This window comes from Octodon degus, unplaced genomic scaffold (assembly GCF_000260255.1).
Source record: "Octodon degus isolate 3935 unplaced genomic scaffold, OctDeg1.0 scaffold00022, whole genome shotgun sequence".
NCBI classification, from domain to species: domain Eukaryota; kingdom Metazoa; phylum Chordata; class Mammalia; order Rodentia; family Octodontidae; genus Octodon; species Octodon degus.
This window is the reverse complement of record NW_004524598.1, coordinates 15,659,904-15,676,796: the sequence shown is the minus strand read 5'-3', so window position 1 is coordinate 15,676,796 and position 16,893 is coordinate 15,659,904. Positions and strand designations below refer to the sequence as shown.

The 16,893-nt window shown below is 38.5% G+C and overlaps 1 protein-coding gene across 1 annotated transcript in view; it reads right to left on the bottom strand.

The window, feature by feature from the left end:
- Positions 1–16,893, bottom strand: part of Me1 (malic enzyme 1) — a 134,829-nt gene that overhangs the window by 39,835 nt on the left and 78,101 nt on the right. The window contains exon 6 of the mRNA XM_004628258.2: positions 5,914–6,023. Within this exon, the coding sequence (XP_004628315.1) occupies positions 5,914–6,023 (110 nt within the window). The remainder of the gene's footprint in view (positions 1–5,913; positions 6,024–16,893) is intronic.

Genomic DNA, 16,893 nt, shown 5'->3' with positions numbered 1-16,893 from the left:
AGAGAAAGAGAGAAAGAGAGCCGACCGACCAAGACCTCCAGAAGAGGATAACAACAAAACTTGAGAAGTTGCAAGCCTTCTAGATGGCAAATGGCAACCGACTTGGCCAACTTGAGAAAGACGGAGGAACTGTCGGCTAGCAGACAAATTTTTTTTAGAAGGAACCAGACTGATAGAGCAGAACTCTCCAAAGGCTCCAACATAAAAGGCACTAGAAAGTTGTCAGAAACCTACTGAGAAGCAGATAGAACCTAAATCTGTTTCCATCTCCTCCTGGCAGACAGTTTGGAAAAATATTAAGAGTATAAATGGGGGCAAGACTGCATGATGGGAAGAAGACCAAGCGAAGGGTGTGTACTCAGCATGGAGACCCTCTTCCCAATCTTCTGCTTCTGAGCTCAAGGACACATGCAGAAAGCTAAGACCGCAAGAAGCTAACACCAGGACCAAGCTGGGAGAGCCCTTCCAAGGGAATCTGAACAATGCAAGACAAAAGATCTGAAGAGTGACAAGGGAGCGTCCCCAAGGAAAACGGCCAGCAGGGTTACAGTGAATTTTAAACCAAAACCTGTGCGATTATTTTACAAATATAGTGTATGTTAAATACATTATTCTTTAACCAAATATTTTCCATAAAATAATATCTTTCAATAACACATCTGTTTAAAACATAATAAAAAAGTCCCTCCCAAGATGTAGTGTAAAAATATTTATTTACTTGGTATGGCTATAATGGTTATGTAATTATTTTTATTGGCAGTAAAATGTAATTTCTGTGCCCACGGTGGGGAAAATATTACATCTGTAGGCATAATGGTTAAATCATATAGTTTAAAAGGTAAAAATGAAACATATGGAGAAAATGTCTCACAGGGACACAATTTTGGTATGAAAAATTCGCAAAATAGTTTTGTTTTTAGTCAGAACTTCAAGATTCGCCAAAGGTTTTCTCTAGTCAGAGATGAGACACATTTTTCTCAAATCTATCTTTATGTTTCCTAAGACAATAATACTATGAAAATCAGGAAATAAGCACCAACATGTGTGCAAACTGTATTTTAAATCTTATTTTATTTGTTTATTTATTTGGTACAAAGTCACAACATGCAGCTTGGACTCGTAGAGATTCTGTCTCAGCTTGCCCAGCACTGGGATTACAGGTACGTGCCACCACGCCCAGTTCTGGTGGCTGGTACAGTACACCCGGGGTTCAGGAGCCAGCCTGGCATGTGGTCCCGGAGATCGAACCCAAGTCCTTGGGCTTGCCAGGCAAGCACGTAAGAGCATGGAGCTTTCTCCCCAGCCCACAACTGATACTTCAGCCTGGGTAAAAAGGAGCTATTTAAATGCCTGTGCAGTGCTGAGTTGCGGGGTGTAGGACTGTTCTGCATCTTCAGGCTTCCTCAAACCCTGCTCTTGGCTCTTGGCTCTTGGCTCAGATTTTCTGTGCTACAGATACTAACTCTGATATACTCAGGCCTTGATCACTAGATTCCTCACCTTGGTTGACAGAAATTTTCACCTTAATTCCTACTTGCCCATTTTGTTTGAGGATCTGGATCCAGCATTCTTTTTCTTCAACTGCATTCTGATTTTCATTAATTCTGCATAATGGTTCAAAATCATTTACCACTGGTTTTTGAGTTCAATATGGACATCTCTGTGAGAATCACAAGATGAAAAAATACAAAATAGTAAAGGAATAGGTTTATTCGATAGCTTACTTGTAGGCAGTATTTCAGAACCCACCTCACACTCAATGAATGTGTGTGAATTTCGGCGGGGCCTCATTCAGATGGGGCACACCTGTAATTCCAGCACCCGGGAGGCTGAGGCAAGAGGACCGCCAAGAGTTCAAGGTCAGTCTGCCGAAAGACTGTCTCGTAAAAAGAAAAGGGACTTTGAAAGGCCACTCTGCACAGTCCATATGTAGCGGGAAGGCCTCTACCCTAGCCACTGTCCTCAAGTCGGGCCTGGAACACGTTAAGATGAAGCTGTCTTTCTACAGCTCAGTGACAATTTTTAACATCTGGAAATTTCCAGCTTATTCCCTTTCTGAGATCTTCCAGATATTCACTTTCATGAATAAATACTAAAACAGAAACTTAATAAAAAATGAGTAAAGCTAAGTTCCAATGACAAGTATCTTTGTGCTGAAAACAGACACCATGAGCACAATGTAATTAATATTACAGAGAATTTGGGGGAAAGATCAGACTGACAATCTTTTTTTTTTTTTTTTGGCAGAACCAGGGATTGAACTCAGGCCTTTGCGCTTGCCAGGGAAGCACTTATTCCACTGAGCCATCTCCCCGGCCCCAGTCTGACAATCTTAATGTCCTTCAAAAGGTATACAGATCCATAATTTTTAAAAAATATTATATTCAAACATCCATGTCATATTAAAGAACTTTTAAGCATAGTCAACTTTCAAAATATTTATACAGTACATTTCAGTTGACAGGCTATTTTTATAAGTTTTGTCCTCAGTAAACTCCATGAAAGAAACACTATAATCCCTGTTTCACATTTCTGTTTTCTTTAACCAGCTAATTTCCATGTTAACTTTATCCACACTTTAGAAGGCTATCTTCCTTCTAAATTTCATCTTGGCACTTACCACTGCTGAGAACTGATTCTTCTTTGAATTTGAATACTTCAGTATTAGAAGACTTCAGTTGTGGTAGTCTATAGTCTGCAATCCTCCCAGTTTTTTTCTTTCTTTTTTTTTTTTTTTTGTGGTACCAGGGATTGAACTCAGGACCCTGCGCTTGCCAGGCAAGTACTTATTCTATTGAGCTATCTCCCCGGGCCCTCCAGCTTTCTTCTATTCAGTTTCCTTCCTTATACTCATCTTCAACTTTGCAGGAAGGACTGGGCCCTTTTCCCCTATAGGTAGGCAGTGTATCTCCACTTCTGATTTCCAGCTTAGTACCATGGTTGTCACTTCCCTGCCAGCCCTCATCCCTGTATTCTTTCTCTGCGTAAATCCATCCTCCCACGTTGGCTCTGCCCAATCCTAAACTGCTGGGCTCACGCAGCTCAGCCTGTTGCCCTGACACAGTTACAGTATTTAATTTCAAATAGATGGTGACTACTCTTCAACTGAATCCTTGCCTATTCCATACTCAGTCAGCTTGCCAGCTCTCCTGTAGCACTTCTTCAGATCACACTTGCAATCATACAGTTTCAAAGAAAGAAAACCAAAAGGAGGGCTGTTATGTAACTTCTTGTCATGGGCAAGAAAATTAATACTACAGAGGATAAAGAGATCCAAGTCCATAGGTAGTAAGGGGGGTAAATAAATCAGCCTGACTCTTGAACTGTTGAATCCACTCTACATCCGTGTGTGTGTGTGTGCGCGTGTGCGTGTGCGTATAATTTTTCTTGCTCAGTTTCTATCTTTCCATTGCTTCAGTTTTCAAGAAAAAAATAGCATGCTCTCAACACCAACCAGTTCCTTCTCCTCTCTATCTTCACTGGCACTCCTTGGGGCAAGACACCATTATCATACAACTAGATTACAACAGCCCCCTTCACAGTTGCTTCTATCCAATCCTGTCTTTCTTTCTTTCTCTCTTTTTTTTTTTTTTTGTACTGAGACTCAAACTCAAGACCTTACACCTGCCAAGCAGATGCTTATGCCACTGAGGTACATCCCCAGCCTAATCTTGTTCTGTATGCTAAAAATGACTTAAGTGATCTTTTCAAAATGTAAACTCCTTAGCTGTACTCTTTTTAGCTCCCTAAAGTCAATTCTTTAAACTAAAGGTTCACAAACTCTACTTACAAAGGACTAGATAGTATTTTTTAGGGCTTATACACCACATAATATCTATCCTGAATTTATTCTATTGTTTTAGCAAGAAAGCAGCCATACACAATGCCTTTAAAAAAAAAATGGGTGTGGGTATGCTAGAGAAACACAAACACAGGTAGTGGACCTCTGACAAACTCTACTTTAGACATACTACATTATCCAATCTGGACTAGACATAGTGTTAATGAGAAAGAATACAGTGATAACCAAACTGGTCATATCCTTTGTCTTACAGAACTTAAAACTTAGTGGGGAACAAGTAATTTTTAAGGAGGGGAATAATTTTTAACAAACCTTACATAAATATATACAACTACATCACCAAATATCCATCTATCCCATATACCTATCCATCCACCCACCCACCCTCCCACCCACCCATCCATTCAGTCATGCATGTGTGTATGAGATTCCATGAGATGGGTTTGGCCTAACTACAGGAATTCAGAAGGGCTTCCTGAGGAATACTGTGGACAGACTGAGATACAAAGAGGAGAAGAAGGAGTGTCTAAGAAGAAATACCAACCTAAAGATAGAAACTACAACAGGAAGAAGTCAGCTCACTAAGGGATCAAAAGAAGTTAGGGCTCAAATGATAAAACAATGAGATTAAAGAGTAAGGTGGGATTACACAGTGAATTCTGAGCCACATTCAGGGTTCTTGCTTTATACTAAGTACAATGGAAAGTCAATAAAGGAAGGAATGGTTATGACCACATTTCTATAGCAAGAGGAAATCTGCCTTTGTTTCCCACTGAACCCTCAGTATAAGGTCTCTGGCAGACTTTGGACACATACTAGGGTGATAGAAACCTATGGAAGACACAAATTTTTATGATAGAAAATCAGGAAGACGGGGCCAGGGAGATAGCTCAGTGGAAGAAGCGCTTCCCTGGCAAGCTCAAGGGCCTGAGTTCAATCCCCGGCTCTGCCAAAATAAAAAAAAGAGAGAGAGAATCAGGAAGACTTATTGATAGGCTTTGTTTGGTGGGAAAAAATCTGAAGAAAGGGGAACTACCTAGATTCACTGATAAGGAGAACACTGGAAGACAGTCAGGTTTCATACAAAAACAAGACTTTGATTTGGAACAGGTTGAATACAACATAATTTCAACATATAAAAGAATAAATGTTAAGCAAAGACATGGGCACACAGCCCTTAAACTCTAAGATGTCTCTACTAATGTAATGAATGGACTGGAAGTATATACTTAAGAAGATATAGAACAAAAGAAAATGCACTAGGACTGAGAAAGAACTGTCATTTATCAGGCATACCAGAAAAGGATGAATCTGCTAAAGAAGAAAAAGGCAAATAGTCAGAAAAATCAACAGAATGCTGGAACATGGAAGCTACCAGAAAAAGTATTCTGAGAAAGATGAAGAATCAATATTGTTGATGAGAATTCATAGAAGATAAACACTAAAGGCATTCACAAGAAATAGTCAAACGGAAGCCACTTGTAATCTTACTTCAAGTTACTAGCGCTAATGCAGATCTTCTTCCTTACGACCTCAGCCTGTTTTTCCCTACGACTACCCGTACCGCAACAGGATCCAGACTGCCATGACGTAAGGCTCTGCGTGTGTGGCATTAGGAGGGCAGGTGCCTAGAAAGGGTTAGAAAAGGACAATTTACCTAGGAAAACACAGGCAGCTTACAGACGGTGGCCAAGCATCTGCACGCAAACAACAAAGCACGGCACAGTGTACGTAAGAGTGGCACTGACTGGGGTGAAGTCTAGAAATAGGCTTCCCGACGTGAAGGCTGAGGGAGAAGCACATACGCTCTATTCTCAAACAATGACTAGCACATTTTCAGTGTCTTCCTTTATTCAGCCATAATCGCTGGGGATTTCACCAGGTTTCTGGGAGCTCACTCTTTACCTCACAGACAATACTGCACATTTTAGAATCACAAGGTATTTTTCTCAAATACATGAACTTAAATGAAAAATTATGTGTGAAACCATCAAGGGCATATTCCTGAATTTTACTAGCTGCTTAGTAGTGTATGTTTACTGAATTAGAAAATTATGAACTACTTTATGAGACCAACTTTAACAATCCATATACAGTGAAAGTTTTATTACCTTGAATATCATCGTTAAATGTGCAATACTGGTTTCGATACTTGTTGAGAAGGCGAAATGCATTCACATTGGCAAAATCTTCAAACTGAATAAGGCAATTCATGCCATATCTACAGGACAAAGACATTCACTTTAGGTTACTGAAATCACATTTTAAAATAAGCCTTTAAAAGGAGCCAACATAAAAGGCAAAATATCATTTTCCTTTAAAAATTCTATCTAGTTGCTTAGTGTACATAAACACTGCAATATCTGTTCAGCAAATATTTGCGACCTGCTTACTACACAAATATATCACAGTACTGGTGCTGTGAATATAAAAAAGACAAAAATTTGATCCAAAAAACGGTCCATATGCTCAACGAATTTGAAATTTAGTAGAAACAAGAATCACAAAAACTTATATAAAAAGGTATAAACAAGGAATTATATAAGTTTAAAGGACAAACAAATCTTTCCATGTTGGGTCAATTTCTTTCTCCACTGTTTTTTTCGGTCTCCAAGGATTCTCAGGACTCCTTCCTTGATTGTAAAGCCAAGTTCCTTGACCATGAAAACCCCACAGTTACGTACTTGTATTTCTCTGCCAGAGTCAAACCTCTTGGAAGCCAGGGTGCTAACCCCTGCGTTTATTTCTCATTTCTCGCTAACATCATGCTTATGATGTAAGGCCCCTCCAGTCACTACCTCCTGCTATCATCACACACTCATTTTGGCTTTCGCTGACCCTACAAAAATATATGTAGGTCTATTATTTTTCTTCCATTTTTTTTACTGACCTACTATTACATACTTGCCTATCATGGATTATCTTTTTTAAATAATCATAAAGCAAATAGATGAAAGCAATATTGAATTTTTACTGGTTTCTTTCATTTTCTTTCATCTTCCTTCCCTTCTCCTCCATTCCCCTTCTTTCTTTTTCCTCCCCTCCTTTCCTTTCTCTCCTTTTCTTAAAGGTTTTATTGTAAAGGAGAGATGGGATTCAGCCTTCCCTGGCAGCTGGATGGGGCTCTGTTCCTCCCCATGCCTCCTGGCACAGGAGGTGTATCTGTCCTCAATGTGAGTTAAACCTAACTCACTCGCTCTAGGCAAGCCCTCCACCAGTATAACGCACTTAAAGGACCTTTTCTTAATTGTTATTTTGAGACAAGGACTCATTAGCTGCCTATGTTGTCCTCAAACTTGTGAGCCTCCTGCCTCAGTCTCCCAAAGTAAACAATTACAGGCATGCACCACCACAGCCCGCCCACACCTTTCCTGATGAATCTGAAGCGCTGCTCCTCCTTGGAAATCTTGAGCAGCTCCAGGATACCCTCCCCACCCTCAGATCTCTCAGCACTGGTCACTCCGCCAGGCACCCACAGCAGCAGCCGTGCAGTGGTCTCCTCCTGATCCCAGGACCAGGAGGTAGCACAGAGCTACAGCGACTGTGGCAAAGGGCAGGGTCCTCCTGTTCATTGTAATTTAATTGCAAGTAAAACTAAGCCTTTTTTTTTTTTTCCTATGTCGATTGGTCAGTTGTAGCTCTTTCTAAAAGACTGTATGTTCACAGGTTACTTTCTATTGCTATAATCTTTTTCTTATTTCAATAAGAGTTTTTTTAAAAATTAATAGCACTATTTTTATTGCATATGCTGCAAATGGGTTTCCTAATCTAGTATACTGCTCTGTTAATCATTTAGATGGTGTTCCTATTTGTTCTTTTGTTTGTTTGTTTTATTCTACTGAGCCATCTCCCAGGCCCCTCCTATTTGTCCTAGCAAAAAAATTTTTATGAGTCGAGTCTCTCGCTTTACTTGCAGTTGCTGCCTTTGGCAGCATGTTCACAGCAGCCAAGTCAACACAAACTTAACTATTAATCAAAGTCTTCTTTAGAAGATTTAGAAAACTGTTAAACTCAAAGTCTGGTATTATTTTATATTAGGCCATAGATTAAAAAAAAACAGATAAATCAAAATTTGTTTTCTTTTTTTTGTATTTTAGGACAGGGTCTACAGGGTCTATATGGCCTCACTGTAGTGAGACTCAAAGTGATCCGTCTGCTTTACAGAGTATTCACAGTCTTACTAGACCAGACTCGCTCCTGTTTACAGCCTTCCAAGTGCTGGGATTACAGACATGCGCCACCATGCCCAGTCTCAAATGCCATCTCAGCATGCGGGGAGGGGTGGGGGACATGCCCAGGGATCACACTACCAGCCCCTGCGTCTGCCTAAGCTTTAATTCACTGAGCTATTTGGCTGGCCCTAAAATTTCTGTTTTCTATATAATTCAACCAGCTACACTAGCACCACTTAACACACTGTCCTTTCCCTTCACACCTGCATCACACACTATGTTCTACTATACTGTTTCTATGTTTTCCTGTCTTATTATACTACTGCTAACGACAACAAAAAAAATCAAAGACACAGGCTCTGACTGTCCACTGTCACTCTGGGAAGTCCTGTTACTATCACCATCCAGAGAGGAGGAGAAGGTGCCACCCACACCCCAAGTCGGCACTGCTCAGCAACGACAGCCCAACACTAATGATTCATCTACTGATTTGTCTACCCAGAAAAATAATCACCTTTATCTTAATTACTACAGTTCTCTAATCTCTAATAACCTTAATATTTAGTACTGTTAGTCCTCCTATACCTTCTTCTTAAGTAGTTGTTTGGCTGTCACAGTAGTTTAAGAGATAGACCGCGGTTCAGAGCTCCTGGGCTGAAATCCTGGCCTCCTCAAATGCTATGTGTTATGTATTTAACTTTCTGTGCCTGTATTTTCCATCATGAAAATAAGAATAATGGCATTTTATCATAATAAAGTTATTATAAGGATTAATACCACTCAAGTGGTAAATGTAAGTGTTCAATACAATGACTGGCACTAGATTTTTAAAAAAATTATTGAATGTTACCAAAAAAAAAAAAAAAAGCCTTAGATAGTGAAATAATATCCTCAAAAGGCCTAGAAGAAAATAACTGTTATTTTACACCATACATCTAATGAAGCTTTTCAAAAGTAAGGTAAAAATAAAAAATTTTTAAATAAATACAAACCAAAAGACTTTTTATAAAAACTTCAAAAGCTGTATTTCATGAAAAAGAAAATAATTCCAATGAAAAGGTCTTTGATATAATTAAATTATAAAATGTAGATAAATACAAGCAACTTCATTCACGTGAAACAGTAATGGTACGTAAAATTCCCTCTAGCTCTACAGAGTGAGGTTTGCAAATCTGTTCTCTGAATAGCAAGAGTACTTCAGGAAAAAACTTTTTATACAACTATTTCAGGGGCCTGGAAATCAACTAAAGGCAAAACAGGGAATTTTTTAAGTACAGCAAGTAGGGGATGTGAGCCAATTTTTTTTTTTTTAATTTTATGTATTTGGGGCAGGGTCTCACTATGCAGCTCAGACTCGCAGTGATCCTCCTATTTTCATCCTCCCCAGCACTGGGATTACAGTTGTATGCCACTGAGCCTGGTCTCAGTGGCCGGCTAAGTGCGCCCACCAGGGGCAGGGACAGCACGACTTGTATGAGCCAATTCTTAAAAGAAATAAAATATTTTTTTTACTCATATGTATTACACTATTCTTCATCTTCCAAGGAGACTCTTTACTTTCCATTATGGAAATATTTTTTTTTAAGAAGTGCTAAAAGCATTTCGATAGTTATCACTTTAAAAATAAATACAAACCAAAAGACTTTTAACGTCAACAGCAAAGTAAAGTTTGTAGCAATGACTAAATCCCCCAGATACACACATCAGACAATGATCATCTGACTCTTGCATTCACTGCTGACCCCTCCCACCTCCCTGATTTCTAAGCAGACCTTCAGAGAGAAAACACTGTGTGTCAGCAAAGAGTACCCTCTAGGGCTTGCCCCGATGCATCACCCTTTTGTGGTCTGGCAGCACCAGAGGACCCCTCATTATGTGCAGAAGGGGAGAACACAGTGGTCACAGCATGTGAGGAGGAGTCAGAGCCTTCTCAGTTCTATTCCCAGATCTACCACTTACTTGGTTTGGCGGTTTGAGGCTTGTTATAATTTCTATGTGGTTACAATGAAATCCCCACAATACAGCTTGCTTTTAGGTTTAGGACACAATGCGGTCAGGCTATAAACTTATAACGTTTCTTAAGTGAAATCTGAGAATAGACATAGGTAGTAAAATGGTACACAGGGTACCTTATCATTTACAAAAGCTTAGTTTAGAATTATTCCCTGGGGATACTGCATATCAGTTTTAATTTCATGAGTTTTCTCTATATAATAGTTAACTCTGATTTGACTCCTGGAGATTCAGAAAGAGGCATTCTGAATTCATTTGGTGACACAAGCATCTTGCATCATGTAATTTAAAAAAAAAAAAAAAAATAAGCCATGTAAGGGATATTTAGTTCCAGTTTGAACCAACCTTGTCACTATGAAATTATAAGAGTGGAACTCTCAAAAAGTTAGCCAATTCAACTCTACATAGCTATGAAAAGAACCTACTATTTTATGATCAAAATACACCATAAAATAGTGGGTGTAAATGACTTTAAATGGTAACAGAAATACTACCCATAAAGTTAACATGGAAAAACTCCAGAAATGTCACTTTTGGTGCCTAGTTAAATCTGACAAAAGCTTTATCACAGTGACTAATCTCTGTATCTAACACTTATTAAGTACCAGATAGGGCCCTGCACATTTTACAGGGATTATCCCATCTCATTCTCTCAAGCCCACTGAGGAAAGGACCATGCTTCTCCATTTTCCAGCATAATTAAGGACAGCACAGTGTGAATTCACACTGCTGGGTGTGGTAAGGTCACAACTGAGCCATAAAGCTGCCACTTAAGGTATCGGTGACCAAGTCAATGACAGGAACTGCATACTCACAACTAAGGACGTTATGATTCTATCCTAACCTGAAAATGTTTAAACAACATTTATGTGAATTCAGCATTGCTAGATACTTTTATTGTGGAGCACACATGGACAGACGTTGGGGAGAACATCACACTTTGGTTATCAACTATCAAGAATTCACTGTAGCCAAGTCCACTGGGCATGCTGTGAATTTTCCCTGAGAGATTTAGTAGTTCGAGGATTTAGTACATAAATAGCAGCACTCAAGATCCACAGCACTTTAATGCTTTTGAGTTTCTTAGAGATAATTTATTCTAAATTACTTATTTTTGATCATATACTGAGGTTTGAGGGCGCTTAGTGACATGAGGAGGAAGCAGGAAAGAGGGATCTGGCGCTTAAAACGTTCACTGGGAAGCAAGCTCCTTGGCAGATACAAGGCACAAGCAAAAATGTAAAGATGGCTCAGACTAACAGAAAAATGAGGACACACAAAGAAGTCACAAAGGGTTCAGGGTAGACACAGTGCAGGCAACTTCCTTCCTTTACAGAAAAGAGAAAGGTCTGAGCAAATACCTTGTGAAAAAGAACCGGCTCCAAATCACTGACCTGCAGCAACGTTCTCCTTCTGACTAGCCCCAGGAATCAACAGGAGTCTCAAGGAGTTTATCCTAAAATGCAGCTATTGTAATATTGAAAAGAAACTGCTGAGAACATGACAGTAATGACTGTACAGAACTTCAAAGGATGACCTTGAAAAAGACAGTAGTCATTTATGTCTTTTCTTCCAAGAAATCAATCACATTCTTTTAGGGTGAAATCTCAAAATCAAAGCAGAAACTGAAGTCAGGCCTGGCAATGTGTGCCCACAGCTCCAGCCCCTCGGAAGACTGCGTAACAGCTGCCTGAGCCCAAGGCGCGTAGCCAACCTGGCCAGAGAGCAAGACCCCATCTGTCTGAAAAAGTAAAATAAAATCAAAAGACAAAAGAAATGAAAGGGAAAATAAAAATGAATTTGCACACATAAATACTTTAAAAGACTGAAAGCCAATATCCATCCTTTGACCACAGAGTAATGGGAAAAAAGCAAAAAATTTATGTATATATATATATATTTGTTTTGTTTTGTTTAGTTTAAGCTGAGATCTGTACTCTTAGAGGTAGCTGAAAGTACAAATTCAAAATAAAAGATAAATCTGGTCTCACTGCCACAGTCATCTGGACTAACTTCCACATCTGGACATTTACCATCTTCCACATCTAGCAGCCACCTACCAATAATGTATTTTCCATTATGTCTATTTATAACTCCAAATGACTGGCATTTCTTAATGGCAGTATCACTGCCTAATACTAATAAAAATCCAAAGATACAATCTTTTCTGTTTTATAAGTAAGCTCGTTCACATACTGAGGTCTGAGGCACCCAGCCCAGATGTTCCAGTGATCCTGGAGATACTCCAGCCTAAAGCACTTAGCACTGTTTCTACTGGCTTCTGTATGGGCACATTTATGTGCATGTGAATGTCTTTGCCCCTCACACTTAAAATAGCTCAATAACCCACTGACTTCACTGGCAGAGTCCCTGCTTAATTCTTAGGAGATGCTATCTACGTAGTTCTATTTAATCCTCACTCCCTGTGTATGTTTCAGAGGAATCACACTACTACATCTCTTAATACCCCCACTCTCAGCAACTACTTGATGGAAAACTCAAAGTAACGCCACAACTGATTAAGTTCAACGCGCTGGTGGCCCGAGTGCTCTGTCGGTGTTCCAGATGTACTTCTTATCATCTCTACATACTGGGAAGGTAATCAAGCTCCTCAGCTTCTTCGTCTCTAAGTGAGAATAATGTCAGTGTCTACTGCACAGACTTGAAAGACTGAATTAATACAAGCCCTTGACCCATAAGGATCCAATAAATAGTAGCTATTATTTTCCTGATGTGATTTTGTTCTTTATTACAGTGTTTGCAACTAAGTTTGATGATGTATGAAACCATGACTGAGTAAATGACCTGATAATATTTATTTATCACTTCCTTGGTGTGTCTGTAGGCATTACCACAGCATGTGCATTAAGATAGTATGTTCCAAATTAAACACTCAGTGCTGATAAATAGCTTTACTCCAATGACCATTCAGTCACTGATTAGTTTTTATTCTGAATTTTATTAGTCTTAAAAAAAAAAAAGACTTGACCTGGCTACCTCGTTCAGGCTGGCCTTGAACTCACAGAGATATTCCTGCCTCAGCTTCCCAAGTGCCAAGCTCACAGGCATGCACACACCTAGCACATAAATTTTATTCATCTATTTTCTGTTTCAATTGTTTGCTTACAACAAGTTCCATATGCAAGTAACATTAAGGAATACTAACTATAATATTTGAAAACATTCTTGGAAGGTTTTAATTACATGCCTCTTTTGTCATGAACTGTGACAAGCATATGAGTTTCACACTCTACAAATCCTAAACTGTTCTATTAGCTTACTTTAGGGAAAATACCAAGAATTAGTCAAGTAGTGATAAAATTTTGCTATGGCAATGCACACGTCAAAACACGGCCAGTTTGGTTTTTTTAACTGGCAGCCCCACCCACACCAAATTTCATTTACTGGATTGTGTACCGGCACCCCCCCCCCCTTCACCAGAAATACTCTCAAATTCAGAATGACAATCCAAAATGAATCTATTTATAAAGAAAGACTGAAGGCAAGCTTGAAAACTAAGGCATTCTCTTTACATCTCTGTTTCTAGAGATCTGGTTAATGAAAAGTTGGAAGAGTGTTAAAAATTCAAGAACGACCAGGTCAATCAGATTTCCTATGATGGCATTCTAGTTCCTATCTTCAGGTTTTAAGCTAGGAGTTGAACCAGATACAAACTTAAGAAATATGTAGGTGCTTATAAAAATAAAAATCTTCAATAACTTCTTAAATATATTCTCTGTCTCATTCCAAAATTCTGTATTCCTCCACAGTAAGCACAATCATCTCCATACGGTCCCGAACCTCAGAGGCCCCGGCCGAGAGCGTACCACATGTGTTATTCTTTAATCCACTTACTGGAAAGAAAAAACGAGATAGTCCATTCAAAACCATTACTCAAGCAAGCAGGAGAATTTAAAGGAAAAAAACCATCCTATGTGCTGTAAGAAAAATGCGAAGTATCACCACTGATTTGTGTAAAAACATTTATTGGTTTACTAAGACATGCTCACTTTTAAAATATACTTCTTGTCATACAATACCTGTCTTTATACACCATCTGTTCTAAATCACCATTCCTCATTCCTTTTCTTTTTAGCCAAACTTCTCAGTCAAACTACAGAATAGACCAGATCTCAGATTTCTGATTAAATCAGCTATTATACTTTAGATTTCCTCTTTTCTCTAAAATCTCTTTGAAATGAGCAAATCCTTGATGTAAGTATGCAGAGCACCATTTAATTATTATGCTTTTCTCTGTCCAAAGTGACTGCTGTACCCATCTGCGAGGAGGATGCCGACCCCAGTGGGTCCCTTAGACTGCGTGCTATCCTGGACACTTACTGGAATTCTGCACAACTGAGTCATCTTGACCAAATAGTTTAGACACAGTGAACAAAACAGGTTTCAGAACTCTAATCGATAATCACTGAAAGGGGATGTGTATATGTGGAACTTCCATTTTTACTTAACAGGAAAATAACTTTTGGTAGTGCAAAAAGACATCTTGCCCATACGACCTTTTTTTTTTTTTTTTTTTTTTTTTTTTAACCACAGAAACATGCTTTATTTTTAAGAAGGAAGAAGTGATAGAGACAAGCTAACGACTTGGAGAGGGGACTTATCCACACAATTCTGAAAGAAAATTTTTAAATTTTTAGCAGCTTGTAATAAAGATCCTGAAGCCTCGAAGTAGCTATTATTGTATACTACAAAATAAAATGTCTTTTTTTTGAAGAAAAAATTTTAAAGTTCAAACGCAGTGTATGTATCCGCAAAGCCCAAGGTTTTAATTAAATTCAAAACAAAGAGAAACTGTAGGTAGGCTAATGAAAAATAAAATATCTAATTAGGGATCCCACACCAAAATTTTAGGAATGAATATATTACTTTAATGCAAAATACAGAGATTTCAGGAAGGAATGCCACAGGATTTGAGAATATTCCTACTTCAGGATTATCTCTTCCTCTAAACAAATTAGTAATAATCTCACAAACTCCATACACTTCAAAGAGGACAAATGGTTGCCAAATGAGCTGAGTCAGAGGATGGCTCCAGATACCACCTCGGGCGGCACGGAATCAGGTTCTGCTTCTCGGGGGTGGCTCCCCCATCACAGGCGAAGGGAGGTGCTAGCTGCAGCAGAACCCAGAGGAAGCGGCAGCAGCCGAGTCACACTAAGGCTGCAACTGGATTTTTCAGTTAGCAACATTTAAATCATGAGCATATGTGCGGTACAGAGGCCTCGGTCCTCCTTCCGTCTGAACTGTATCAGTCATTTTATTTCCCAAAGCTGATAACAATAACATTTTGTGGTATCCAGAACCAGAGTAAGATTTAGCCTCTACTGAAGAAAAATCTTGGCAATAAAGTACAGATTCAGAATGATCTGGGTTGCATGCCAAAATACCAAGAATGAGATCTTCCAAACCCTGCATACCAAGCAATGTGAAGATCATATGGAAAGAGGTATTAAACTCCAATGTATCATTTTTAAATTTCATAATCAGAAAACAGTATGGTGAAGATAACATTTAAAATGTGAACATCATTAAATCAACTCATCAACTATACTAAAGGACCCTAAAGATATGATTAAATATACTTGATAAGGCTGTTGAGTAAATAAAAATACAAAAATTTACTTTGAAACAATAGGCACAGTAAAGTTTTGTTAAATTTTGAGATGGGTCTCCTCATATGGTTGATGCTGGCCAGGAACTCACTTTGTAAACCAGGCTGGCCTCACAAAAAGAAAAGATTTTTTAAATGAAATCAAACATATTTTGAATTTCCACACTATATGCATTAAATTTTAAAAGGCAACAAATTTCAAACATTTGTGAGCCATGTACTTTTAAATGTACCTAAATACGGTGTTCTGGGCTTTATAAGTTAAGTGTATGATAAATTTTTTGAAACACTATGTAAATAGAAGAAAGTGAAACATGAGCTACCTGGACTAAAGTAGGAGACACCTACGTATTAAGCTCCTAAACAGCCCCACATCTCTAGTAGCAGGGAACTCAGGCTAAGCTTCTTATGGGGCGATCAGAAAGACAAGGCAGCCAGCCACTCACTGTTTAAATTCAAGGATTAGATGCAAATAACTACAGCCCAGATAAAGCCTCCTCTGAAGCGGAAGACCTACATATCAGGTTCAAAGAATTAGTCTGCCTTTACAGCTTTAGCCTGTATATATGTAGGTCATTTATTGTGTTTATAAAATCAACTTATATTGATAGAAATGTTTACAGACTTGACTTTTACATGTAGACCAACTATATAAAAGCAGTAGCTTCAGAACAAGAGAGCAATCAATGATTAGCTATCCAGCAGCAATATCAGCTTCTGTAACGAATATTTCAAGCTATCCCTTTCTAGAAAACAAAATATGAAGAGTAAATCTTTTGTAAAACAGTAAAGATAAAAAATCATGAAAGATAAACAAATACTATTCTTTTCTAGCTTGGATTCATTTGCCTTAAAGACCACGCTCCAAGATCTTTACAGCTGTCAATTTTTAACAAAGTATTTAAAAGATACCAAAAAAATCAACTACCTAAACTCGAAACTGATATTTTCTTTTTTTTTTTTTTTTTCTGGTTCCTCGAATGCCTTCAGGGCACTTTTGGCCAGCGGGAGAGTTGTGAGGTTCGAACTCCAGCAACCTGAGGCTGACAGCTTTGTGGAAGCAGCCACTTAAAGGACTGAGCTAGGGCCAGGCCCCCAGAAACTGATATTTTCAATAAAATTCTTGAAAATTAAATCTTACTGTATAATAAAATCAACATTCTAGAGTTGAAAAGCTTTTCCTTTGGTAAAGTATCATTTATCTAAAAATGAATAAGCATTGATTTTCCCTTAAACTCTTGAAACGGAACTGCCTTAATAAATTAAGATGCTCC